The sequence below is a fragment of the Halyomorpha halys genome, unplaced genomic scaffold (assembly GCF_000696795.3).
Source record: "Halyomorpha halys isolate HHAL.00 unplaced genomic scaffold, Hhal_1.1 Scaffold1007.1, whole genome shotgun sequence".
Classification (NCBI taxonomy): domain Eukaryota; kingdom Metazoa; phylum Arthropoda; class Insecta; order Hemiptera; family Pentatomidae; genus Halyomorpha; species Halyomorpha halys.
Genome location: NW_027104983.1, coordinates 396,754 through 423,802, shown reverse-complemented (window position 1 = coordinate 423,802; position 27,049 = coordinate 396,754). Strand labels below are relative to the sequence as shown.

The 27,049-nt window shown below is 30.6% G+C and overlaps 2 protein-coding genes across 4 annotated transcripts in view; one reads left to right on the top strand and one right to left on the bottom strand.

The window, feature by feature from the left end:
* Positions 1-25,597, top strand: part of LOC106687762 (follistatin-related protein 5) — a 132,659-nt gene extending 107,062 nt beyond the window's left edge. For 2 of the 3 annotated variants that reach the window (XM_014431813.3, XM_067046933.1), the window contains exons 7-17: positions 50-182; positions 11,714-11,998; positions 12,861-12,958; positions 13,812-14,010; positions 14,093-14,214; positions 15,721-15,858; positions 16,577-16,792; positions 16,874-17,024; positions 17,583-17,783; positions 19,423-19,569; positions 20,201-25,597. In XM_014431813.3, coding sequence (XP_014287299.1) covers positions 50-182; positions 11,714-11,998; positions 12,861-12,958; positions 13,812-14,010; positions 14,093-14,214; positions 15,721-15,858; positions 16,577-16,792; positions 16,874-17,024; positions 17,583-17,783; positions 19,423-19,569; positions 20,201-20,430 — 1,920 coding nt within the window. In that variant the 3' untranslated portion in view covers positions 20,431-25,597. The remainder of the gene's footprint in view (positions 1-49; positions 183-11,713; positions 11,999-12,860; positions 12,959-13,811; positions 14,011-14,092; positions 14,215-15,720; positions 15,859-16,576; positions 16,793-16,873; positions 17,025-17,582; positions 17,784-19,422; positions 19,570-20,200) is intronic. The other variant, XM_014431815.3, reaches the window with a different exon arrangement.
* Positions 25,435-27,049, bottom strand: part of LOC106687755 (uncharacterized protein CXorf65) — a 12,079-nt gene continuing 10,464 nt past the window's right edge. Inside the window, exon 4 of the mRNA XM_067046939.1 lies at positions 25,435-25,940. Within this exon, the coding sequence (XP_066903040.1) occupies positions 25,471-25,940 (470 nt within the window). The 3' untranslated portion in view covers positions 25,435-25,470. The remainder of the gene's footprint in view (positions 25,941-27,049) is intronic.

Below are 27,049 nucleotides of genomic sequence, written 5' to 3'. Positions count from 1 at the left end.
ATGATATGATATGATATGATTTATTATTAATGGCCGTTCCTTATTACAGATCTCCGATCAAGAACACCTCAACGAACTCTCGGAGGGTTGTTCCCTCAGCGACATGCTGACCTACGATGACAGCGACGGAGACACGCTGCTATCAGTTAATGAATTCTATTCTGCGTTCAGTAAGTTATACAGTAAGTTATCCTCCCAGTATCGTACGGTGGAGCAGTTGTAAGGTATAGCAACTTAGCTGCCTTGTGTCCCTCATCATAACTTCCTAGCTTAGTGCAACTATCACTATTAGCTGTCATCATCATTTCTTCCTCATCCTAGATACATCATCTTCTATTAGAATATAAATGCTCTATTTCGTGTATATACGCTTGCTTTTATTTTTGCATTAACGTTCATCCTATCTCATTTTCAAACTCATTTAGTCATGAACTAAGACGAACGATCTTGGACTGTTCACAAAACAAAACATTTATATTCAGTTATCTAATATTTGTTCTACGTTATATATTATCAAATACTCTTGTAGAGAACCTGATAGCTGAGCGGGCTGGGCAGAGGGTCTCAGAGTGCTTGGTCCAGAAGGTCGTAGGTTCGATTCTCACTCTGGGGCTATGTAGATCCTCAATGGAAAATTTGAACAAGACAGAAGTTTAAAAAATGTATTTTGGCAAACATGCTGTTTATTAGACTCTTTACTAAGTTCTCATTGATATCCAATAAGTTTTAATAGTATTCGTTTGAGTCATTATGAAATGCTTAACTGTGACATGCAAATTATTGATATTTGAACATCATTTTATTATTTCTGTAGTAAATAATTAAACAGTAACCAAGCAGTAAAAAACAAAAACTTAATTTTCTTTTTTTTTTTTTTACAAAATTCATGAAAAGTTAAAAAATCAAATTTTTAAATTTCATCCCGAAGAACTTAGTGAAGTTACTTCTACAGGTCTTGACACAGCCTGATCTGATTTCGAGAAACTGGAATAAAGGATAAAAAAAATTGTGGAACATTCTACATATTCTATTTCAATTACCATTAGAAACAATACATACCTACTGTAAGCAGCCCTTGAACACTTACGAATAAAAAATAAACGATACTTTATTTGAAGTACCGATAGTCATCACTATCATCATAATCATTTTATCCCCTTTACCGCTTGCGCAGTGTGGGGTTACAATTTACCAAGTCTGGACCAGATATCTCGCTCTTGGATCATCTCACTTCTCCTACTCCAGTCCATATCCCCTCTCCTTAACGCTCTCCTCCCAAGAAATGCGTAGTTTTCCTCTTAGCCTTCTTCCCTCCATGTGACTTTCATATGTCTTTCTGGCAGTTCTTTCCTGGTCCATCCGAAGGAGGTGTCCAAACCATCTTTACTTGTGCCCCTCTAGGATGCTCTCAGCCGGTTTGACTCCAAGGTTAGTCCGAATGGTACTGTTCTCGTCGTGTCCTTCCTTCCATCCTACGAAGGTACTCCATGAATTGGATCCGGCTCTTGTGTTTCGAGGTGAGGGTCCACGATTCGGAAGAGTAGGGAGATGGCGGCCCCATCGCATTATAACATTGTACATTATCGAAACGTCTCTAGCTCTAGTGGTTTCTTCCTCAAAAGTACCTGTTGTTGACTGGACTACAAAGGATACTACATATGAAAGGGCAAGAGGTGGCTGAAACATAGAAATATCCCACTTGTATAACATCAACTTTTAATGAAAATTTCATATCACTAGGTCATTGTATGGCTGAATTAACAGTCAACTGATCATACTGGCTAAATTATGAGTTGAGGTAGTTCCTTTGTGGCAGGCTATATAGCACAAACTTAGAAGCGCATACAATATCTACTGTCATATGAGGCAGAATTTTGTAATTCTGTACCCATACCAAGAGTGAAGGTTAGATCATCATGCAATATCTCCGTTTACATTTGGTACTGCAACTGATTAGTATAATACAAGGATAAGTTAGCACATTAACAATCAATCAATACTCAATACACACCCAACGCCGTGTAACGGTGCACCCGATCGTGTAATATATTGGCAATTACAGGGTAATTAGCTAATTAGAACTCAATACGCGACCAGGTTTTAGCACCTGGGAACACAAGGTGTCCTCCATCGATTAGATCGCTTTGTCCATTTGGTTAGATAAGTTAATAATCAACAAAACATTATAACCATTAAAATAATATTCTTTAAAAAAAAATACCTACTCTGACAAAATAAATAATAACAGACCAACTTGATTGACAGCCAAAAGAAAACTTCTACCCAAATAATGAGTTTACGAAGTACATCTCAATTCGAGGCGCACAAAATATTATGTATTCTTGAGTTAATCTAAACGCAGAAACAGTTTCGAAGCAAGAAACCCCCCTAACCGGACTTCCAGTTGGCCCCTCGTTAGAGGACAGGTGTGACTAGAGGCACAGGTGTCGTTGAATGCGCTTGGCCAAACCTGACACCGCTGGCAGGAAGAAGATCGACTTTCTTGTCGTTGAAAGGTTTGATACCAACAAAAAGGCTGTAAATGATACTTTTCAGCTTTGGAAAGGTTATTGTTCTACGGGCACAAGGGCTGGTAACAGAGGGCTGATAATATATGATTGTTTCATTATTTCATAGATTATATCTTAAAAAATTTACAAACCGGAAAATTATATTCTCGATTTACAAAACGACTAATTTTTTTTTAAAACGTTTTCTTAATATATGACTTTACTACACAACATATATACCAGAGGTAGCCAACAAGTCAATCACGAGACCAATTTGGGTTGATTGTCGGTCGCTCGCAACGTCTAGGGTGGAATTCCGTGTACCATGGACTTTCAAGCAATAGTTTCAGATATATTTCATATGGAACAAAAGTAATTAATTATCCATGTTCTTTTAATTCCCCTGGATGTGAGTTTTTTGGCCCTTTAAATTATTATTGTCTTTATTGTTGGCTGGGGCTTTAGGGAGTAAAACCCTGAGGCCATCAACGCCCATATTATAGTTTTTTACCTAGGTAGATAAGCCATTATCTGTGTTTCAGTACGATCTCTCAGCGAGCTATTGATAGATTAGCAAAAAGTAAGTCTTATTATTCTTTTATCATACATTTTCCTGGCCCAAAAAATATGGGAAAATGAAATATTGAAATCAAATTATCAGCCATACTGTGCAGCTTATAACAACTTTTTCATATTTACGAAAAAATGTTACAAAAACTTATACATTGCAGTTGATAAAAAAAATTAAAATGCATTTTAAGTTAGTAACAATCTATCTTGAAAAAGAGTCTGAAAATCGATTTTTTTAGGTAGGACATGTACGGAAAGCTGCTATCAAAATTTGGGTCTAGAACTTTATTTTCTTCATGAGACTATATCTCGAAAACTTGATAAGTGATTTAAAAAATAAAAGATAGTTTTGAACATATATATTACTTATCCACCCATACATCGCTGGAATGCACCTAATACGGAAACACAGTGTATAACCATAGTATGCATTTTACCTCAAGCTATTTTTCAAAACACTATTTCCTCTCAGAAACTTGCTCTATAATTCTATTATTCTGAAATCTATGTAAGGTCAGATTTAATAGATCAAAAATATATTTGAAGATAGTGGGCTTTTCTTGGTGAAGTAGTTACTTGCCATCAATACGTAAAATAGTGGGAAAGACCATTAGCCTAAACATTAATAAGGAGAAAATGCTCAGAGGAGCAGTAGAGAAAAAACAAAAAATATTTTCAACTAATTATTAATGACCCACACTGTAGATCTCCATAAGGGCTTTTGAAATTGTTAGAGGTGTATATTAAAAAATATTTAGTTCAATTGAGTTCAACGGACAATTCAATTTTTTTTCTATTAGTGTACACCGAGACAAAAGCCCTGGTGAACATGGTGTGTGGATAGAAAAGTTAGCCGTTACTAAACAGTTAAAGATTATTTTTTGTATTTCTTGACCGTAATCCCGTCAATATTCTAATTCACATACGGTCAATCACGTATATTTATATATTCTGTGAAGAAGTTGATAAGTTTAGTTAATCTTGTAACGAGCTATCATCTTCTTCACGATGGGAACGGATTTAAAATATAATAAAATTAGTCATTAATACCAAGATGGCTAATTTACATTTATCTCTTTGATGAAATATAAATCCTTAACCTAATAAGTAGCAATTTTTTTAAATAACATTACCAACTGTTTGGTTTTGTTTTTTCAAGTATTGGTTAAAGAATTCATCATTAAACACTGTGTTTGTTTCTGTCTGAGTTCGAGGAGTAATCAATTTTTCATTGATCGAGTGATATATATATCTGACTTTTATTCTAGAACATAAAAACCTAATAATTCACGAAGTGTGCTGAGAACGAAAAAGCTATAAGATACTGCCATGAAAGAGTGTAGCCGAGAAACAGAACGACCAGACGTGAGTATCGTACTTGAGCAAGTTGTTCCTATCCAATTACTGCAAGCTGAGAGCAATAACACAAGGCCACAACAATTGTTGGCACCAATAGAACCACCACGCCTATGGTAGTTTAGATAACGCCTATCCAATTATATGTCCCCCTCTAAAATATATAACAACTGATAGGTGATATTAATAACCGTTATTATACCAGTAGTTATTGGTAGTACTCGCATAACCTTGGTTACTATCTCTTCTCCGTTCGATTACAATAGTCGTATTATAATATCCAGAAACTATTGCTTAATATTGAAAAATGGCGTGAAACGCACTATCTCCAATCTAGAGCAGCATTACTTATCTTACTTTTCAAAAGGGCACTGGTATTGGTCGATGTACGACATGTCAAAATGTTTTGAAGGAGATCGTTAGACCAAAAATAGTTTAAAGCAATCCTTCGCGCTTAACCCCGAATTTGTCCTGTATCACCCTTATTTAAAGAGAAGACTTAGATTAGTATGTATGATTTCACTATAAGTTTTCACAACAGTTATATAATCACTGTTATCTTCAACTCAGAAACATCAGCTGTTGTGATGTTAATTAGTTACATTGGCTATTTATCCCTATCGTTCATAATGACCTCATTGCTCTTTATGTTACCGATTTGTCCAGAACCAGATATCAATCCAATGCAAGCTCGGAAACCCACTTGTTTCGAACCTTGCCTGATATTCCTTCTAGGCTTCTGAAAAGTAGGCCTCGAGACTTTCTACTTCTTATTATTATTTTTTTTTTTTACTGGCACAACAGGCGCATGAAGCTGGCCTTGGCCTGCTCAACGGCCACCAACCATCTTTCTCTATCTTCTGTAAGGGTAACTGGGATCCTCAGTTGTCGCAGATCCTGGCTCACTGGATCTCTCCATCGGCCCTTCGGCCTACCACGTTGCCATACACCATCCGGAACGTAACTGTACAGTTTATGAGCCACTCTTTCCTCGCTCATTCTCATTACATGACCAAGCCATTTAAGCCTCTGTATCCTTATGTTCGAGGCGAGACTTTCTACTAAGGATCTATATCTTCAACTAGTTGTATATTTTATTTAGTGAAATTGTGAATTTCAACAAATGTAAAAAAGAAAATAAATTTTTGTTAAATTTAACACAGATTTTTTTTTAAAATTTATTTATTGATATTTACAACTGTACATATATACATCAAGTAAATTTGAGGAAAAAATAATGGTACAGTGCAAGCATGTAGAGAAACTACCCATTGGTAGCACTCTAAAAACATGTTTACAATATAAGGTCTCGAGGCCATCTTCTTTTCATACGTCTCGGAGGATTGACCGGAATAAAAGAGGAAGCAAGATTAGAAACTAATGGGTTTGAGTGGTTAGGGAGTTTGTAATGGAAGGATTGATATCTGGTTCGGGCTAGATCGGTTACAAATGGAACATTAAGGTCTTTGTGGATGATTTCATTTGTGACAAAGTAGGGAGCATTTAGGATTTTACGAAGGATTTTGGATTCTAAGGATTGGATTCGAGAGGAATTCGAAGGTTTAGTGAAGCCCCAAAGCTCAACGCCATATCTCCAGATAAGCTTTATAATTGTATAAAAAGTTATTTATTAATACCAATGTTTCGGCCAGAATTTCAGACATTCATCAGGGCTATGAACAAAACAAGATAACTACCATAATGAATAAATGGATTACCGAATAAAAGAAACATAAGAAGAAGAGAACAAAGAAAGTACATTGGTAGTATTGAAGAAAATGTATAGTGTTATATTATAAGGATGATGAAACTACACATTAATATACAGAGGAAATAGTAATATTAAAACCATGAATTAAAAAAAGAAAATAATATAGATATGAGAATCAACAGAATAATTACATATACAAAACTGGAAAATAAAAAAAAAATTGAAATACTATAAAAAATATTAAGAAAAACGTCTATGTGATTATTTAACTTACATATTACATATATTGGTGTTATGCTACATTAAGCACATATACATTTTTATATAACTTAAATTTCAAATAATTTTCAATTTTGTACATGTAGGTATTTAGTTGATTATCATATCTATATTATTTTCTCTTTTCATTTTTAACTTTAATATTAATATTTTCCTTCTATATTATTATAAACAGTTTCGATATTGTTATAATATAGCACCATGCATTTTCTTCAATACTACCTATGTACTTACCTTCTTTGTTATCTTCTTCTGATATTATTTTTTATCCTGAGATTCCATTTCTTCATTATGGTTGTTATCTTTTTTTATTCTCAGCCTTGATGAATTTCTGAAATTCTAGCCGAAGCGTTGGCTAAATTTTTACTTATTTATGTTCTTTACTTACCCAATCATATTTTCCTCGTGTGTATATATATATATATATACGGTCAACTCATCACTATTATTTTACAATTCCATTTTTAATATTTTATTATAAAGAAACTTTTCTTCACATAATAACAATGGGGGGGGGGATCAGGTCAGACGTAATTAATTCAGTAAAAATGGTCATAAAATGAGGATCATCCAATAGATGCAGTAGTATTCGCTCTGAATTGTTCATATCCACCCAAAGGTATCCATCTGGGTTGAAAACAACGTCCCTCGACAGGCAGTATTCATGGAAGCCAGACTCAATATCCGCCCTTTAATCCATCTAAAAAAAAAAACTAAGCCAGCCGATACTAGGCCGAGCATTCAAATATTTTTGTATGGGGATGAAAGGTATTAACCGAGCGCCATTGTAAACAGCATGCGTTTGACCACAAAATCCGTCGGCCATTCGACTCCTTGACACTTAGGATGGCGGATTACCGGCCTAGTCCCTCCTAGTGATATATTTTAATCCAGACCATTCATTTCCTCTTTAATGAAAAATGATGGGTTTAACCTCTGGGAATCGATCCCCTTTGTCTTGGAGGGGATATATATTACAGTAGTGTAATATAGAGCTTGCAGTACGGCTGCCAGCTATGATTGATATTACAGAGTATTGAAAACTAAGCTCAAATGGAGCATCAAATATATCAAATTTGATAACGAAGAAATACCGGACCTTGAAACATTTTTTAAAAATAAAATGTAAAAATACTTCATAATATTTAAAGAAATAAAAGTCCATTTATCTAATATTGGAATCTCAAATACACATTTTTTTTTCAATAGAAATTTATGTTCAGGAAATTTGATTTTGAAATTTTAGTGTGCTATTAAATTTATATTTTGAGTAATAGAATGAAGATTTATAATAGCCGATTGATGAGTCAAGAATGATAGTACGACAGTAAATGTTAGGTTACACTATCATAACGGCTTTCACTCCCGCTTCATTTATGGAGGAACGCTAATTCTTCCGAAAATAACAATAATTTCCAGCCCCAAATTAGCCAAGGAGATAAGTCTTTTTTTTAATTACATATAAAATTTTAGTGTTTTTTATCCCCATCCACAAATTTTTCATCTTCTGGACTTACAAAATTCATTCGATTTTTCAACTAAAAATAGATTATCAAGATAACCCGTTCATCCTGTTCTCGTCTCAGAAATAAGGAGTTATAGAAATAATTTTTTAACAAATGCAGCGGACTTAAGTTTTCTTACCTTATAATGCCCTATAGCAATAAAACGAACTATGAACAGTTATATATAAAAATGTACGTTCCTAATTGTTGTAAATAAATCAGGGGATAAAACAAAAAAAATGGAACTGCGCGTGGTTTACACAACTTTCACTTACTAACATGCTTACGTCACCAGGTACATTACCTAAAAAGTGTATTCATGTAGAGAATGTCGTTTGACATTAAGGTGAACAATTAGAGGCCAACTAGATAAAACATTTAGAAATGTATAAAACTACAAAGAAAAACAAGACAGGAGGAAAAAGGTAGGAAGAATTACTCAAAGAAGTACCACCAATGGACTAACCGAACCAATTTCAGGTTACTTTTTTATGCCCATCAGCATAGGATTGAAATCAAACCACCCCAATGTACTCACTTTGTAATTATGACATACCTTTTAGTACAAGAGCCGGGAAGATAAAAAGGCAGTTATCTCACCCCAATTTTTGATTACTTCAATAAAAACTATTCATAAAATTGATGAGTCTGCCAAGTATAGGTAGGGGGATTAAAAAATGGCGGCTGTTTCAAAACCTTAAAAAACATAAATTTTTCATTGGGAGCTCTATATCTTAAAAACTACTAACAACACTAGAAAATCTAAGAGAACATTATTTAAAGAAGAGTAAATTTGCTGAAATATTTCTCCTAAAAGAGCTATTTACGTTCAATAGTTTAAGAGATATAGATTTCTCAAAATAAATTAACGAACTACTAATCTTTCAGTAGACTTTTAAGAAATGTTGCTTTTTAAAAAGCTATATCTCAAGAACTATTTAACGTATATAACTCTTTTAGGGCTCATATTTTAGCAAATTTGCTCATCTTTAAATGACGTTCTCGTAGGTTTTTTTTTTTGTGTTGTATCTACTTTTTAAGATATAGAGCTCCGAATGAAAAATTAAATCTTTTTATTGCTTTGAAACAGCCACCATTTTTTATTCCTCCTACCTATACTTGGCAAGCTCATCAGTTTTGACTAGTAATTATACAAAGTTTTCATTAAAGTAATCAAAAATTGGGGTGAGATAACTGCCTTTTTTCTCCTCTTGGGCTCTGTACTGTACTACTTGGCCAGCAAACACTCACAGTGAACATTTCAATAGTAATTTGTAATTCCAATCTTGAAAAGAATCTTTTAAAAAAGAAGTTTTTTACACCAGACTGGAAGAAACAATTCTTTATTTCCCTCCTGATAGTACCCACCTTAATGTCAAACGACACTCTCTACATAATTAAATTTTTTTAGATAATGTTCCTAAAAAACTGGAAACATTAGTTTTTGGCGCTTGTTATCTTGTTCCAAGTCCCACTCTTTCAGGGCTGCCGATTGCCAAATCGGTAAAAAATAAAATTTAAAATAATCTTAAACTAAGAAAAACAAAATATGGACTTTTATAACACTAAAATTAATGACATCCAAATAAAATAAAAATAGTGGTTTGGTTCTATTTAGTTTGTGTTTTTCGTAAACTGGAGCACTTTTTGGGCCATGAGACCTAACCAGAACCCTTAATTATGCCAGCAGTTGACACCAGAATTAGGAGGTGAGTTGAAGGGAGAGAGAAGTTGCCCCGGCTCAGTTTCAGTCCCTCTCATCCAACCAACTCTTTCTAATTTCCATAAGTGATCGCTTACTCTCGCTCAGGACTGTGTATCAGAATCTTCTTTTGTTACTCAGGTGTTCATTCATGTTGAAAGTGACCAATATGCCTCTTCAATTTTTTTTTTTTTTTTTGACAATAAATACATAATCGTATTCATCTCTGACAATCCATTGTTATTCATCTTCATTAGTTTTACTCAAATGTTTCTGTACTTTATCTGGTAATGCATGTTATCTTCATTATTTTCTAATCCCAACTCTTTCTTTTCTCGCTGAAAGGGCATTACCTATTTATTATTTTCAACTTATATTCCAGCATTCTTACCTTATATTCATAAAATCAATTATGATATAGAATAATAACTTTAAAGGTTCTAATTTTGTTAATGAGTAGTTGTTCTCAGCAGCAGAACTTTTATCTCTTATCAGGAATCATAGTTAGGAAAATAAACAAATTTTCCCTTTATTCTATGAGGTGCCAATTATGTCTTGGAGATATCAAAGTTTCTTGGGCTGCATGCCTGTGGGATTTTTAAGTTTTAAATATTATTTTCTTTAAAACTTAAAAGTTATGAAAATATTGAGAATTAAGAATAGTAGATGAACTTTATATATTTTCATCTTGAGTGTGAAATTTATTTTTAGAAATTCCAAAACTGTATTGCTACACTGTAGTTGAAAAAGAATCTTGGCTCTGAGTAGCTACATCAGATATAGAAAGACAGAAAAATAAACATTCTAATTGTTTCAAACAGACTTTAATTAATTAATGTACTCCTTTTTGTCCTAACACCTTAGTAAGAAATCCTAAGAAGGTTCTATGAGTCGAACATAGTTGATGGCAATTGATCCCACAAAGGCAGACACTACATCAGTGAAATGTTGAATGTTGAATGAAATTTATCGACAAAAAAACAAACATTATTTTGTTGATAAATTCTTTAGTAATTATTAATTACATATGAAAAATCTATTTATCAACCAGCAATAACACTGGGCAAGTAGCAAACCAATCATCCCAATGTTGGTACTTTGTGTAATTAATACACAACCTAAATTTTAATTTTTAAGCACAGGACATTTTGTTATTTAAATTATCACTCAGATATTATAGAAGCTGGGTTCGTTTCTATCCCAAATTTTCGAAAAAAAAACTCCAAGAGGCATGAGGTTCGAAAAATCCCATCTTAGTGGCCATTGGTTTCTAGATTGCTGCTAATATTACATGATACTAACCACTGTACAGAAATATATATTTGGAAGGGGGGAGGAATAAAATAATTAAAAGTTATCTACAATTGAATCAAGTGATGAAGGGAACTAAGTCAAAAAATAATTTAAGGATAACAGACTAGTCTCAAAATATCTTTGTTTTTTCATCATCGAACAATGAGCCTTGGACTAAATGATAAGATTTTCTGATAAATAAAATGTATTGATTTACATCACATTAAAATATTATTTAAAGAAAATAATAGTTTTAAAAGAAAATTTTTAAAAGCCATAATAATAGCTAAAAATCAAAATTATTCAATAAATTTTAAAGCAGACGAAAAGCATGTGAATGTTGTATATCAAGTAATTAAACAAATTAGAAACTGGACCTCCATTTTTCAAACAAAATAGTTAAATAATAAGTCCTACAGAGTGGACTTTACAAGGTGCAAAACGTTACAGATATGTTGAATATATATATAATAATAAAACTGTTATAAAAATGTTTATTATTATATTTAAAAAGAACTGTGGGTTTAATGCTGTCCAAATGAATATCCTTAATCATTTTGATTTATATTTATTAAATTAAATTTTTTTTTGCTCTTTTACTTTGTTCCCTTTACCACTTGAAAATTCAATTATCTAATCAATTGGGACAAAAATAATTCACAAGAGGGAATTAATAAACTGTTCTCCACAAGCCTAAACACAACCTGCTAATTAATTAGATTGACAATGTAGCATCCTCAACTCGTCATTTACTTCAAGAAATCTACCCTTTAACAATCTGTTCTAGGCCTTTCAGTGGTGTCATTGGACAAGGCCCTGGAGACGAACCACCTGTCCGCACGGGTGGGTGACAATGTGGAAATCAAATGTGACGTGAGTGGGACACCTCCTCCGCCTTTAGTTTGGCGAAGGAACAAGGCTGACCTGGCTCTGCTTGCAGAGGATGATGTGAGGGTATTTGCCGATGGAAGCCTTTACCTTACCAGGATACAGCTGCTCCATGCAGGCAACTACACCTGCCATGCTCAAAGGAACACTGACATTATGCAGACTCACGTCCTCACTGTACATAGTAGGTCCAACCATTATCATACGAACTTTCCATTTGACAGAATGTCTATCTCCATAAAATCAGTGTTTTTACTTATAATACTGATTATATAACAAATTATCATTAAATAAATGGTGAAGAGCAAAATGAATTAACAATTTTTAATTATTTAATAACTTTTAAGCTATTATATTTTTATATTTCTACCATACTTTTGCAAAAGAAAAAGGTAAAAATTTGGCTAAGAGAAATATCATTAAAAAGTGCATTTCTGAAAACTTTTGAAATTGGAATAAGAAAATATGTTTACTAAAATACTCATATTATCAGTATCGTGTAGAGAACAGAAATAGCAGCATATCCTTTTTGAACCTTTCTGAATTTTTTAAAGCACCTTGATACTATTATCTCCAAATTCTTAATTTTTTAAAAATTAATCTTTGTAATAGAATGTATTCCCAATTGATCCAAATAATTTAAATTATTCCTCTAAATCCAGGTAAAAAGTATTCATTCTTAAATAAACTCTGAGGTTTACATAAAAATTTTAATGAATATGAAAACTTATTTTGATGATCAGCAAACTTACACCAACCATTCATAGTCTTTATAAATTGAGAAAAAAATCAATTTCTAAAGAAATAATCTGTAATTAACATAACCAGTATGTCTCTAATAAGCACCTACATCCTGTTTTAAGGTTTTATACTAATTAATTTTTTCTTTTAATTTTTTATCTTGAAATTTAGTCAAAGTTCATAGTTATTCATTATTATGTAACATAATAATCATGTATATGTTCCTAGTTCAAATTAAAATTATTAATAAATTGGAATGATATTTTTAAATAATGAATTAAAAATAATTTTATATTATTTTCTAGCTATTCCAGAAGTAAAAGTAACCCCTAAAATACAATCTCGAAGACCTGGAGAAGAAGCTTCCATGTTTTGTCATGTTATTGGCGAACCATTTCCTAAAGTAAGATTTTTGGTTCTTTTCAGTTTATTACCATTGTAGTCACTTCACTGTAGAACTTCATCTAAAATTTAGAATAAAATAAAATAAAAAGCTTGTTAATATATTTTTCTGTGAAATAATTTTTACATTTAAAATACATTTTTATGGATTAGTAAATATCTTAGTTGAAAAGGAGTCAGATGGAGGTAAAAAAAAAACTATCAAATTAGTAAAAATAATTTGAATTTTATGAAATTCACTCATCTGAATTCTACCCTAATATCCAAAAAAACCATGCACTAATTTTTTTTGACAGATATTTCTGTCAAAACTCAATGGCAGTTAGATTCGAAGATCAGTTAACTCCAGATTTTTGCAAACATGTTTTCCAATAATTTTTCGGTCCTGCTAATAATAGAGAATGGCCCCAGTCAGCATCATGAAACAAACATGATCAAGGATGAATAATATAATACATAATCTGTTTAATGGTGTAGATATTACTACAGTTAAATTAAGATTCTCGGATTATATGATGTGTGCTCTTCAGGAAAGTAGATGAAAATGACTGGATGAAAATGGCCAGTGAACAGAAATGTACCGGGATGTTTGGTATGAGAAGAAGATGGTTTAGTAAAAACAAGTAGAGGAGCCACTTGATGGTTATGGTGCTACAATGGTAGAACAAATTTCTTAAAAACACTTACTACACATTTTTCAAAAATTTTTGCATATACAATAAAAATCATTTTTTTAAATCCAGTTTAATATTTTCCAGAGGGCTGGAGTGTTTTACTTCTAACTTTTTAGTTATTTTATAACATAGGTTTGCACTTTCCAAAATTTTAGTTTTATTTATGATAATATCTCACAGGTTGAATGGCTGAAAAATGATGAGCCCCTGAAACTGAACTCTGCTGCAAATAAATATATATTAATTGGAAATGGTACAGAGCTTAGAGTTCATGATATCACGTATGCAGATACAGGAGCTTACATGTGTCAGGCAAGCAACATTGGAGGTGTTACTAGGGATATTTCATCGCTTATCGTGCAGGAAGAGCCCACACCCAGTATGTAGTTGTTTTAATAATTATAAGAGGTAATTATAAAATCATTATTCATCAAATAAATTATATTTTTTAATTTTTTTAGCTGCCCCAAATGAAGAAAGAAGATTTTTTTCGTTTCATGACTGGGGTGTATCAGTTTATGAACCAAACGCCTGTAGACTCTATCATCAAATTCAATCAACTGATATCATACCCGGAACCCAAGTAAAATAATTTATTCAATTTAATTTTAAAGCATTTAAGGTAATAAGATGAAAGAATTATTTATGCACATTCTTACTATCAATCACCACTAATCTTTATTCATAAACTTATCCCTCACTAACTAAAAACAGGGGCTGTAAGAGTTGTTTTCAAAATAAGCATTTACTTGAAAAATTTTTAAAAACTAAAAAAGGTTAAATATTTATAACATTTCTTTTACTTTTATTATTTATTTTTTTATACAATCAAAAAAATTTTAATGGTTATATCTTTAAGAAAAACTTGAAATTTTAAACTAAGAAACTAAACATTATTAGTATTGGTATTTGGTGGGGGGGAATAAGTCCAGCAAGTGGGCCTCTTGATCCTTTTTTCCAACCCCTGGCAGCTACCTGAGTTGCCACCATGTACTAACCAAGGTGGGAGTGTCAAAATTAATTCTTTGGGACTACCGAAAAATAAATATTAACTGCCCCAGGTGGGAATCAAACCCACAGTGTTCCGAACCAAGCTCACTGGGACCTAGGCCCCAGCCCGCACTGCCATCACGCCCCTAACTATACATTAATAAGGTTTACCATAATTTATTTTTGTGGATAGATTATGTTATTATATAAATATTTTTTAGTTAGTTTACATGTACGTTCAGGGAGTGGGGTAGTTCAGTGGGTAAAATACCTAACTCTGAGTTCACGTAGAACCATTCTCCAGAATTTTAGTAATACAGATTTTTTTTTAATAATGATTTTATAACTTCCCCATTCTTCTTGGAAAAAAAATTAATAAATAAAATCTTAATTTTCCTAATAATGAATTAAATCAATTACTATCCAGTTATTAGATGTAGCTAATTGAAAAGAGAATTTAAATCTGTGCCTAGTTAAATCTGGTTTAGCACTTCAACTGGGTGTGCCATTAATGGGCCCCCAAATCCATGGGAGTCATTCCTCCCACAGGAATGACAGAATTACCTAAAGTAACAGAATAAATACTTATCTGTCACAGCTGTATTTGAACCCAGCTTCTAGGAGTTATTGGCACAGTACCTTACTGAGCTACCCTGTTCCGCCGTAGATGAGGTTTTGAGATATATTATCTGTTTATCAATAGTAAGACTTTAAACCCTATAAATACTTCAGAAAAATGCAAATTGTATATTTTTCAGATTGAATGTAGGTTAATAACCTCAGAATGGCAGCGGCATCGGTATGAATATGGCATGTGGGTCGAGTTTTATTTGTGAGGCCGTTCCACGAAATGAAAACTTGACATCCCATTATAGTTATAATAGAGTGGTTCCCTGTAGCTAACCATCCCTCCTCCCCTCTGTATGTAAAAATGACCAGTAAGGGGGTCATAAAAAAAAAAAAGTTGAAAAATTTATTTTTGTTTTAAAATAATCTATTATAACTATTTTATGAACTTTTTTGAAGAAACTAAAGTTTATATTGATTTAAAATAATTAAATAAAAATATATGCTTTATTTAATTACTTTTTTGTTTTAGGAATATGTTTGTGGAGATAAAGGAGTGAACTGTAGTTGGGGGCAAGCGATAAATGTGGCAAATCGCTATGTGTATGTAACTCAGCCAATGAAGGACAGGGTCTTGGTGATCAGCAAGATACAAATGGTTGTTGTAGATGTAAGTAGTCTGCAATAATGTTTTGCAAGCAGAAAAAAATTACAACTAATGTTCAATTGAAGCAGAAAGATCTAAAACACAATAAACCCCTGTCTTAGAGAAAATAATCAATTGGTAGGAAATTTCATTTGTGAAATGCATGAAGGGATTATGTCTATACTGTTCTAATATAGTGGAATAAGTTGGATTGAACTAAAGCTTTGGATAAGTTTAAGGACAGGAAAATAGAGCGAAAATCATTTGTGGTTTTCTTCAATGTTTTCAAAAGCAAAGGGAAATTCAGTTTTCCAAGCAGAGGAGTAGGTATCATGTTGTAGGGAGAAATTCCAGATAAGAGGATAGGAAGAATACAAGTCAGTTAATTTCAGCTTTAGTCAATTTAACTGGAATATTATCAGGTCTGTAATCATTTGTATGGGTTTTGAATTGAGTAAATGGGAGAATGACTAAGGACTGGTGGTGGTGCAAGAGTTGAGGAGTAGAAGGTGCAGGAGACAAAATTAGTGTTGAGGTCATCAGCGGAAATAGAGGGAGATGATGATAGAGAGAAATCACCATGATCTTATGTTAGCTTTATATCATTGTATACAACAATAAAACCAATGAATGATTATCAATATTATCATTGTGGGGAAAACTAAATTTACACTTTAAATTCTTGTAAAAAATATTAACAAAAAAAAAATCAATAAAAAGATAATGATTCTGCCCATTCCAGGTTGTAGTAACTGATAAACGACCCGTTGCACTCCACTATGTGCCTCATCTTGATCAGGTTTGGGTCCTTAATTGGAGAAGCCACATGGATCAAGGGATCAAAACCATTCAAGTAATCAGAGATGCTTCCCAGAAAAGAAAGCACCATACTGTTCATCCTGAACCAATAGATGGTCAGTTCGATCTTGTGAGGGACTTATTCATGCCTCCGGTTCAGGTAAAAGGCCTTATTGTTGTAGATAATGATAGAAATTAAGGTAATAATTAACAGAATCAGCTAAATAATCATTTTTTTTAGGATATGTCACATGTATTCAAATATGGCTATGTAAGCCATACAAACCAAAGAGGACTATACAAGCTAGATCTTGCTAACATGCGCTATGTTCGTAGCATCGACCTCGCTCCATACAATTGTGTTCCAAGGTCAATGCAATTCTCTGCTCTTTGTAAGTATTATTATTTACTACACAATACTTACATAACAACCAACAAATGAGGTACTCGGTAGTAAAGTGTGGTATCTAACCACCTATGAATCAATGTGAAGTTTTTTGCACCACAGGATTCTTCAGGACTGATTTCATAGATTCGTTAATTAATTTTGGGGGGAATTTGTATTTTTAAAGGGGTAGTAATGGTATTAACTTATGATTACTTATGATATTAACTTTCCTGGTTGAAGATAAAACATTGTAACTATCAAAAATTTAAAATTGTAAAACTTTTCTTTTTTCAATTACTATGTTTTAAAACAGAGTACCTTCAAATATGAGTAGGTCAATTTTTTTCTTAACCCATTGCCCAGTTCTTTTATTTATTGTTAGTCTTAGGAATCAATCACTTATTTTTATTGCATTATTAATTGTTTTTCGATTTTGTAATGCTAGGCTTTATGGTCGTAACATAAGTGAATATATTAAACTTTTGTATTCTTACAATATATATTCAACATCATTTAATGTCATAAAAAATATATCTAAAACTGTATATTAAACTTGTTGCAGATGGTTTTATGATAGTTGAATGTGAGGAAGCAGTGACAGGGAAAGCCACAGGTCAGTTAGTGATGGATGCCCTAACCGACACTGTCATCATTCAGCATGTTGAGCTGTTAGGCAAACCGTATGTAGCTCCGGATAGTCGGGCTGTTGTCACTATTGATAAGTCCCTTCAGGGAGTCACACTTGTAGTTCAGCAGATAACAGGTACTTTTATACATTTAATGTAATTCTAAAAAGTAACTTTTAAATATTGTATACCAACATAATTTTTACCTTCAGTTTCCTTTGAATGAAATTTACGATAAGGATATGTATTGCTGTGTAATATTTTAAAAAAACAAAAGAATTTGTCATAATAATCAACAGGGGCTAATGTTCCACCAAAGACAGCTTAATATATGGGATGTATGTTATAGTTTAAGAATATAATTTAAAATTTTAAATAAAATAAGTAGAGGGAAAAGAAAATTAAGTAAGAGAAAAGGTTTATCTGATTATTTCCAAACCAGTGGTTAAATACAATTAAATACAAAAAATATATAGATATAAGCACAGATAAGCCTGGATGAAGTGATTTTTTTATATATTGAAATTTACAACTGTATAGAAGACTTCAATAAGTAAATGTGATGACTCATAAATAAAAACACATGATAACATCTTATGAAGGCACTACCCTACTTCAATCATTATTGTAAGTTAGAAGGTTATGGGTCCATTTTCTTCCCCTCAGAGGATTATCAGTAGTTTGGAATGAAAGGTGACGAACTATTGGATTTATGTGGACTAGAGGTTTTGAATTAAAGGAATTATATCTATTTCAGATCAAATCTGCAATAAGTGAAATAATTAACTCTTGATATATAATTTCTTTTACATCTTAATAAGGAGTAGTAAGGATTTTCAACTGGATGGGAGAGGAATTTGATGGTTCAGTAAAATCCCAGAGTATAGTTCAGTATGTCCAAAAAGTTCTGGTTATGGTAATGTAAATAAGCTGTTTGTAAAAGGTTGTAAGTTTAGAGCGTATGTCAAATAAGTATTGTATTAATCGGAATCTATGACTAGATTCCTATCTTTTCAGTATTTTATGAGAATTGCAAGTTAGTCTCTTATAAAGATGGAGATCTAGATAATGGATCTGTTCGACAGGAATAAGTGGGATATTGTTAAAGGTTACTGCAGTGCAGGAGTTCATAGGTTTACAACTAAGGGTAAAGGGTATTTGTTGAATTTTTTTTCCATTCTCCAGTTTTTAAACCATTCTTCGATGACAGGGATGTATGATTGTTTGTGGTGCAGTACAGTTAATTTATCATCAGTGTTAGCAGAGGTAATACAGAGATGTAAAATAATCATTTTTATGTGTATTATTTTAACCTCAAAACAACTAAGAATTTATGTTTGGCATTTTTCTAATGAAAAATAATAATAAAAACTTGTTTATGATTTCAAACTTTTACACAGTATTTATTAGACCCTTTTAGAAGATTTAGCATAGAAGCAATTTTTTAAAAATCTTTGTTAAGGGTTTTGCTTGTTAAAAACTGTTCTGATTTGTTTTTGATTTTGAATATAGGTTGTTAAGGATTAGCTATTTCATTTATAATTACACGATTCAATTTAAATAGTAATTCAATTGGAAAACTCAGGCAAAATATGAATTAAAAACTTTTAAAGTTATTTTATGTTTCAATGATACCAATATTAACACTTATAATGATTATATCATATAATAACATATTAGTTATGGATAATGGCTTATTGAGAAATGAAGGGTCTCCTTGCAAAGCCATGAGCTTTAAATTAACTATAAAATTAACTTTATTAATGTATGTTTTAGATTCTGGTCTCAAATTTTTATTTGATGTTAAAACAACATTGAACATCAGTGACATTACATTCTATCCATCACAGACAACTCATGGTTATGACCTCTACGCTAGCGCAGTTGACAAAGAAGACATACTATTTTTGAATTTACTGACAGGTAATAAAATTAAATTTATGTGAAAATTAAATAAAAAGAGCATATTAGATGAGAGTGTAAGTATGAAACAAATATTGTATACTTATATTATCCAAAGTATATTTTTTTAAAATTTAAACTTACTTAATACAATTAACAATATTTTTATTCGGAAAAATTGTTTGGTGTTTAATACCCCAGAAATCTATATGGAACATTGCATATTTAAGAGAAGTTCAATGAAATACAAATTGAATAAAGCAGTAATTGCAACTTAACCTATATATGCAGTAAGGAACTAACCAATATTTGTGATTTGATGTTTTATCCATAATTTTTTAAGAATTTTCTTTTCGCAACATACACTCATGACACAGCATTTCTCTGTACCAATATTAGAGCCTTGTTTTTTATAGTGAAAAAAAATATATTGATATCGATTATAAAATATAATGAAATTTGGTTGGTGGTTTCTATATTGAAGAGTGTATAAATAATAATGTTTATGTAAATGTTTAGTTCTAACTAAATACAATAATTGATTTAGAACTTTCAATTGTATTCATTTAATCTACGTACATTCACAAATCTACCAGTAGTTAAGCATTAATAATCTATATCTAATTATTCAATAACCTACAAATTATTTTAGGTAAGGTGGAGATGATCACAGGTGTTGGGAAAGCGATGGAGCCTTTACTATCTCAGTGGGGCAACCCTAACAGAGTAATCGAAGCTTCAGGTGTCTTCGGGCACTTCATGGTCACCCCAGCCAACGAGGCCTTGTTTGTTGTGAATGGGGAGAGCAGAACAGTCAACTGTGAAATTGGTGGCCTTGTCCACCCAAGAGCAGTTGTATGGGTGACGATGCACCTCCAATAGATATTAAGGCGCTATTAAACCTTATGACAAATTGCTGGTCGTGATATCACTTCCTGTTTCTAATGTAATAATATTTTGAAATAAGCATTAGCACAGTGTAAGTAATTGTTGTAGCTTAAATTTTTATAAGGCAAGCTTTTTGTTTCAAGCTGAATTACTTTTGCTTTTGATTATTGTTGTAATTTAATAATCTATAGCACCAGTACAATGAGATGATTATGGTTCTGCAATAGTTCATTTATAGAAACAGGAAGGATGAAGTCACTGCCAGATGATAATATATCCAGTTCCATACTGAAACCTGATTGTAACTTCATTTTCTTAAAGTTAGACGGATTGAAAACTCTTTTAAAGATTATTTTTTCATTTTCTTGAAATTATTAAATAATTTTTGATTGAAAGTTTAATAAATTATTTTCAACAACTTATTTTGTTTGTAAATATGTATGCATAATTATCATCAGTTATTTTAATTGGTGTAAGTAAAATGTATAATTACCAGAACTAGTGTCATGAAGTTATTAATTTTCCCATCTTAGGGTCTTTAGTTTTATTTTCTTAGTGATTTCCTTAAAAATTACAACTCACTTTGTTGAATCTTTATTTTTTTAAAGCTTTTGAAATATCTCTATTTTTCTCTTGGAAAAATAATTGCTCAACTTTGGATAGGCTTGTATTCTTATATTTCATCAAGTTTATGAATCACTCCAATCACTGATTATAAACGAATATAGTAAATAGACAAAATAGGACCCTACTACTAATACTATTTTGTTGCCAACAGTTAAAAATTACCAAGAAAATAAGCCAGTTTAAGTTTGACTTACCAATTAAAGAAAAAATGAATAATCAATTAATTGGAAAAATCAATTTCTCTATGGAACTGTTAATAATTGCTGTAAAAATTGTCAATGCCACTTGGAATTTAATGTACATTTTAAATTATAAATTATGAATCAATAAATTAAAGTTCAATAAGGTTTATATTTTTGTAAAATATATTTTGCAAACTAAAATAATTCTTTTTTATTTTATTTATTTCTAATCTTTAAAGAATCAGTTAATCCGCCATTAAAAATATCTTCCAGTAGAATTTAAACTATATGTAAATTTACTGTTTGCAACTTCCAAGTGGTTATAATATATATTTTTATGTTTCATTTGTATGATATTTTATTATAAAACAAAAAAAGATGCACTGATAAAAATTTAGTTTGGATGCTTCAATGTATATATTATTGATCAATTTTTGATCGAAATATTAGTCATTGCAAATGGTAGATTTTTAGCTGTAAGAGGTTGTTACAGTTAACGTCCATAATGAATTTCTATGTTTCATTAATGATAGTCATTTATACAAAATGCTAGATATGGTACACAGTTGTTTTCATTAATCACGAGTGTTTTACAAAGATTAAAGCACAATAGAAAAAAAAAATACTATAGCATAAGGAGCATTTTTCTGTGTATCATGTCAGCGAGAAACAGCCCTATAGTTAACAGGCACAGGAGTTTATATCAAACCAAATTCATTTAATGTAATATTTTCAGGAAATTAACTACTGGACAAAAGTGTTGCATGAAACTGAAAACTTTAAAAATAATGTTACAATTACACTTGAACCTCCACTGTTCAAATTTATGATTTGGTGGGAGGTGGTCTACTGTAAAATTTTAATACAAGGATAATCAAATTTTTATTAGTCTGGTTACTTAAAACATGTAAAGATTTTTAAAAAGAAATATGAAGATATTAGGATTATTAATAATAAGCAGTACACAATTAATTATAAGTAATTTACAAGAATGCATACAAAAGTATTTAAATAACATGCTATCGGAACATTATCAAGTAAAAAAAAGACTAACAGGTCCCTTTTGTTTAAAATTAAAGTATGAACTTATTTTTATACCGAGAAGTTAAAAATAGCTTGGTTTGTTGAGGCTTTTATTTGTTTATAACCAGAATAATATAAGGATGCATTTACTTTCAGTTTCTTTTATAATATAGTTTGAGGAGAAGGTGGTCGGGGATGTGATCAGCAAAAAATACACAAATAAACAAAACTTATTTATATATGAATAAGTAAATAAGTTTCGTTTATTTGTGTGTTTTTTGCTAACTGCGCCCCAGGCTATCTTCTTATCATATTAATCTACTGTCAACTGTGTTTATTAATTTTTTTTAGCTTTCTGAAAAACAAATAGTTTTACAAATAATTAGCTTGTGTGATCCTGAAATATTGAAATTGTAAGTCTCTTTAATAGATTTGAGAACATGTCTGACTTTTGACATTTTGTTTTGGCTACTGTACCATCAAAATGAAAGGAGTTATATTGCAGCTAATAGATATTGTATATACATTGTACATTATATATAATAACTTGGCGAACTCCTTGAAAACTAAAATTAAAAAGAATAAAGGAGGTGCATTTTAGTGGTTTATTTTTACTTTTTATTTGACATTCATGAAAGGTACAATATGGGAAGGAAAATCTTTGCAATTTTCTTTTTAAACATCTGTATGCAGTATAGATTTTGTAAATCGTTACATTTTTACGCAAATTTTAGGTCTTTCAATTTTTAAATAAAACACTAGGATATATATTTAGATATCCTCATGTAGAAAACTATAAAGTGAAATGTAAACAACTTTTGTTTAGTTTTGATATCTTTCCTAATGGAGACATTGGTTACTTCTTGTCTTTGTTTCATATAACCTATAATATGCTAAACTAGCAAGTATATTGAGAAGTTTAGGCTGCAATAAAAAACTAATTAAATCATTCCGAGCTATCGACAGGTTCTAAAATACAACTGCAAAATGTTTTTTAAACAAGCCTTGTGATTTCCATGAAGAAAAACAAAAAAAAAAATCGAAGATACATTTAATAAGAGTTACCACTCACCTCTTAATTATCACTTCTCCCAAAAAATAAATATAATTTCATGAATAATCAATTATTGCTAATAAAATCCTACTGATAGAAATATCAACTATAATTAGTACAATTTATAGGACTAATAATTCAATACTTTTAATATTTTTAATTACTGAGTGCAGTTCTTCAAGTAATTTGTATTCAAAACTTTAAAATGTGAATTATATATAGTTACACTAAATAAACTATGATTTATACTGATTTGTAAAAAAAAAAAAAAAATAGCACTTTACTAAACATTATAAAACTATATTATGATTTCCAAATCCATTCAGAACTTTTGTCTAAGCATAGAGGTGAATTTGGTTTAGTACTTGGTGAGAGAGAAGTTTTTTATGGAAATACTACTTTAAGAAAATGTTGAAAGTGCAGATGATATTCAAAGAAAATAAAGTGCCTGCCGAATCTTAGTCTTTGATTGTACTTTTCATCTAAAAATATTATTAAAAAAACAATTGTGCATATCATTCTTCTAAGTAAGTTATGACCAAAGTAATCACATTGTTTTATGCAATAAATTTGATACTACCCCACTTAAAATAAATACAACATCTTATAGATACCAGAGTGTGACTAAGAACATAAATAATAATTAAGAATATTTGTTAATTTATTGAAAATTTATTGCTTTATCACATATAATAAATAATATCCATATCATGTAGATGCTATTATTATATTTTGGAAATGGCGGATAATTAGCTTCAATTATTGGAGTATTCAAATGCTCTATTGGATAGCATACCAGATCCTTGTTCTACTCATTCTGTTGAATGCAAAATAAAAACTTCAGCTCCATTGTTATTCATAGTATATCATCACAACTATCATTGCTATTATAGATCATTAAAATATTATTGTTTATAATAGTTTACTTTATTCAGTCATATCAACGCATTTCAGTTGTAATTAAAAATAAATGTTTGCATATTTGCAAGCTAGAGTATTGTATATAGTGTCAAATAATACTAACATTTCAATTATACTTTTTTTGTTGTATCTTTTTAATAGTTTATTTAATGTTATCAAAAATAAGATTTATGTAATTTATATTATATTTCCAGATCTTTCTGTATGTTTTAATAATTTATTTCAACTTATACAGTAGGCCAGATAAGGATGCATTGGCTAAACGGCTTTTGTCCTCTCCTGATTTTTATTTTCAAATAAAAATAGATCAATTGCTGATATGGTTGTTACTTACAATCAATGTAGTATTAAAATATAATAATAAGTTATAAGTCGAGCATTTTAAAATGATACTATAGCATTATGAGTTCAATTTTTAAAATGGTAAATTTTCAATAAATTATGACAATTATAAATAAAATACTGAAGATGTTTTTACAAAGGAATGTATCCTGGGTCATTAAGTTTTATTATTTTATCATAATGATACAACTAAGTGTGTGATAACCTCATTATATTTTTATACCTTATAGTAGTTAATTATTTCCATGCAAAAATTTATCACCTTTGTATCAACAATCCTTGACAGTTGAAATCAATTAAAAAATAGATTTAGTAAACCTAACCTGATTGGTTATTTTCAATTTTTTAAAAATTGTTTTGTTAAATTAATGTATCTTGAAATAATAAAATTAATCATATGAAAACCCCTCAATTTGTCAAGTTTCTTAATGCAGATGAGATAACGCACTTAAAAATAAATTAATATATACTTTTTATAATATATAGATATATATACTTTGTATTATTATTATTATTCATGGTAATTGCTTTTAATAGTGTGTGTGTAAATATAATTAACTGAAGAGTGAATATATATATATATATATATGTTATGAAAAATTAAAATTAAAAATGTCAAAGTGATATTCAACGGGTGGATACATACACTGCATTTCTTTTTCTTATTGTTAATTGATGCTTAATTTAAATACAATTTACTATCTGTATGTTGCATTATAAATATACATATATATATTTATTTAATATATTAAATGAAATCACATACTTGCCAAAGGTTGTTAAATAAAGTTGCTAGCCTGCAAATGAGATTGTGAAATGCTTTAAATTGTATTATAGTGAGCATACTGATTTAATAAAAAATTGTAACATTTTATATATTTTGAATTAATTTTTGATTTGAGTTGGCTTCCTTAATCTATATATTTTGTCTCTCACGGATTTCCCAGATGGATATAAATACCAAATATTTTTTCTCGCAGCTAATAAAGTTTCATTGCTTTTTGAGTCTTTACTTTGTTTTACATCATTTACAACTTTTCCCCCATCCCGAAAGGTAGTTTTCATAGAAGGTACTAAGTGAAGATCCTTTGCTTCAGGGCCAGCAAAACTTGGAAATTTTGTTGATTTTACTGGCTTGAGTTCTTTCTTCTTTTTCTTTTTCTTAATTATATCAGTGACTACTACTGCATCAATTTGCTTACTACGTCGAATAGGATAAATGGTCAGCGGATTATTGCTATTTTTTCCACTCCTTAATGATAATTTATTCACTTCAAATTTCTTTGCCAATGTTTCATAAATTGCAGTATTTGAATCAATCAATGGAACGGGAATAATTCTTCCTTTTTTTTCAACTAGAAAATAAATAAGTCATTCATTCTCAAACAATTCAGCCTTTAAAAAAGATAAATTAATTTTAATCTAATAATTAACAATAATCAGTATACCTATAGTTCAAAGCTTGATGTTTAAAATTAAACTAATAGCAATAATTAATTCAATGTTAAATGTAGGTTTTACCTTCAATACAAACATAACTAAAAACTCTAACTTTTGAGAAAATGGATTTCTAATATTATTATTTTATATCAGGACTCATGTTTGCTTACTATACAATTAAAGTGTTATATTGATTGATAATGATGTGTTTATTAGTTAAATTTTACATTTGATTTGAAGTTTCAAAGTGATCTTTCAATTTAAAATGTTAAAATAATAGTTCAACTAACTGTCTAACAACGACAGCACAAAAGACATAATAGTTCAAATTAACACAGTTAGAGGCCTGCATCATCCAACCAGCCGTTTCCGATGTCCAAATATAACTTTTATATTAAAAAAATAAATATTTTTTATAGTAGTTCGACTAACTACACAAAGATAGCAGCACCAATCAAGAAACGTACAAATAGTAGTTTCATTAACTGCCGCAAGAGGCCAGCACTATCCAAACAACCATTTCCGAAGTCTAGCAGGAAATTTTTATTTTGTATTAGGATATTAGGAACTTACAAGAGCTCAATAAGTCCATCTGACGTTACGATTACGTTGGAACAAATTTATGGAGAAATGTTCCAACACAATTCTTAACTATCTGATCCCGTCATTGAGCTCCTGTAAGTTCCTAATATCCTAATACAAAATAAAAAAACTTCTGCTGGACTTCGGAAATGGTTGTTTGGATAGTGCTGGACTCTTGTGACGGTTAATAAAACTACTATTTGTATGTTTCTTGATTGGTGCTGCTACCTTTATGAAGTTAGCCAAACTAATATAAACAAATTTTGATCCTTTTTCTCTCAACTTTATTCTTTTTAAACTTCCGACGTTTCGACCCCTTAGGTCATTTTCAAGGATTCCTACAAACAGCTCCTTTTAATTACTTTTATAACAATTTCCTTCACTTACATACTGATTTTTTTTGTTCTTACCTTATTTTGTTTTCATTTTTTCCTTTAAAATT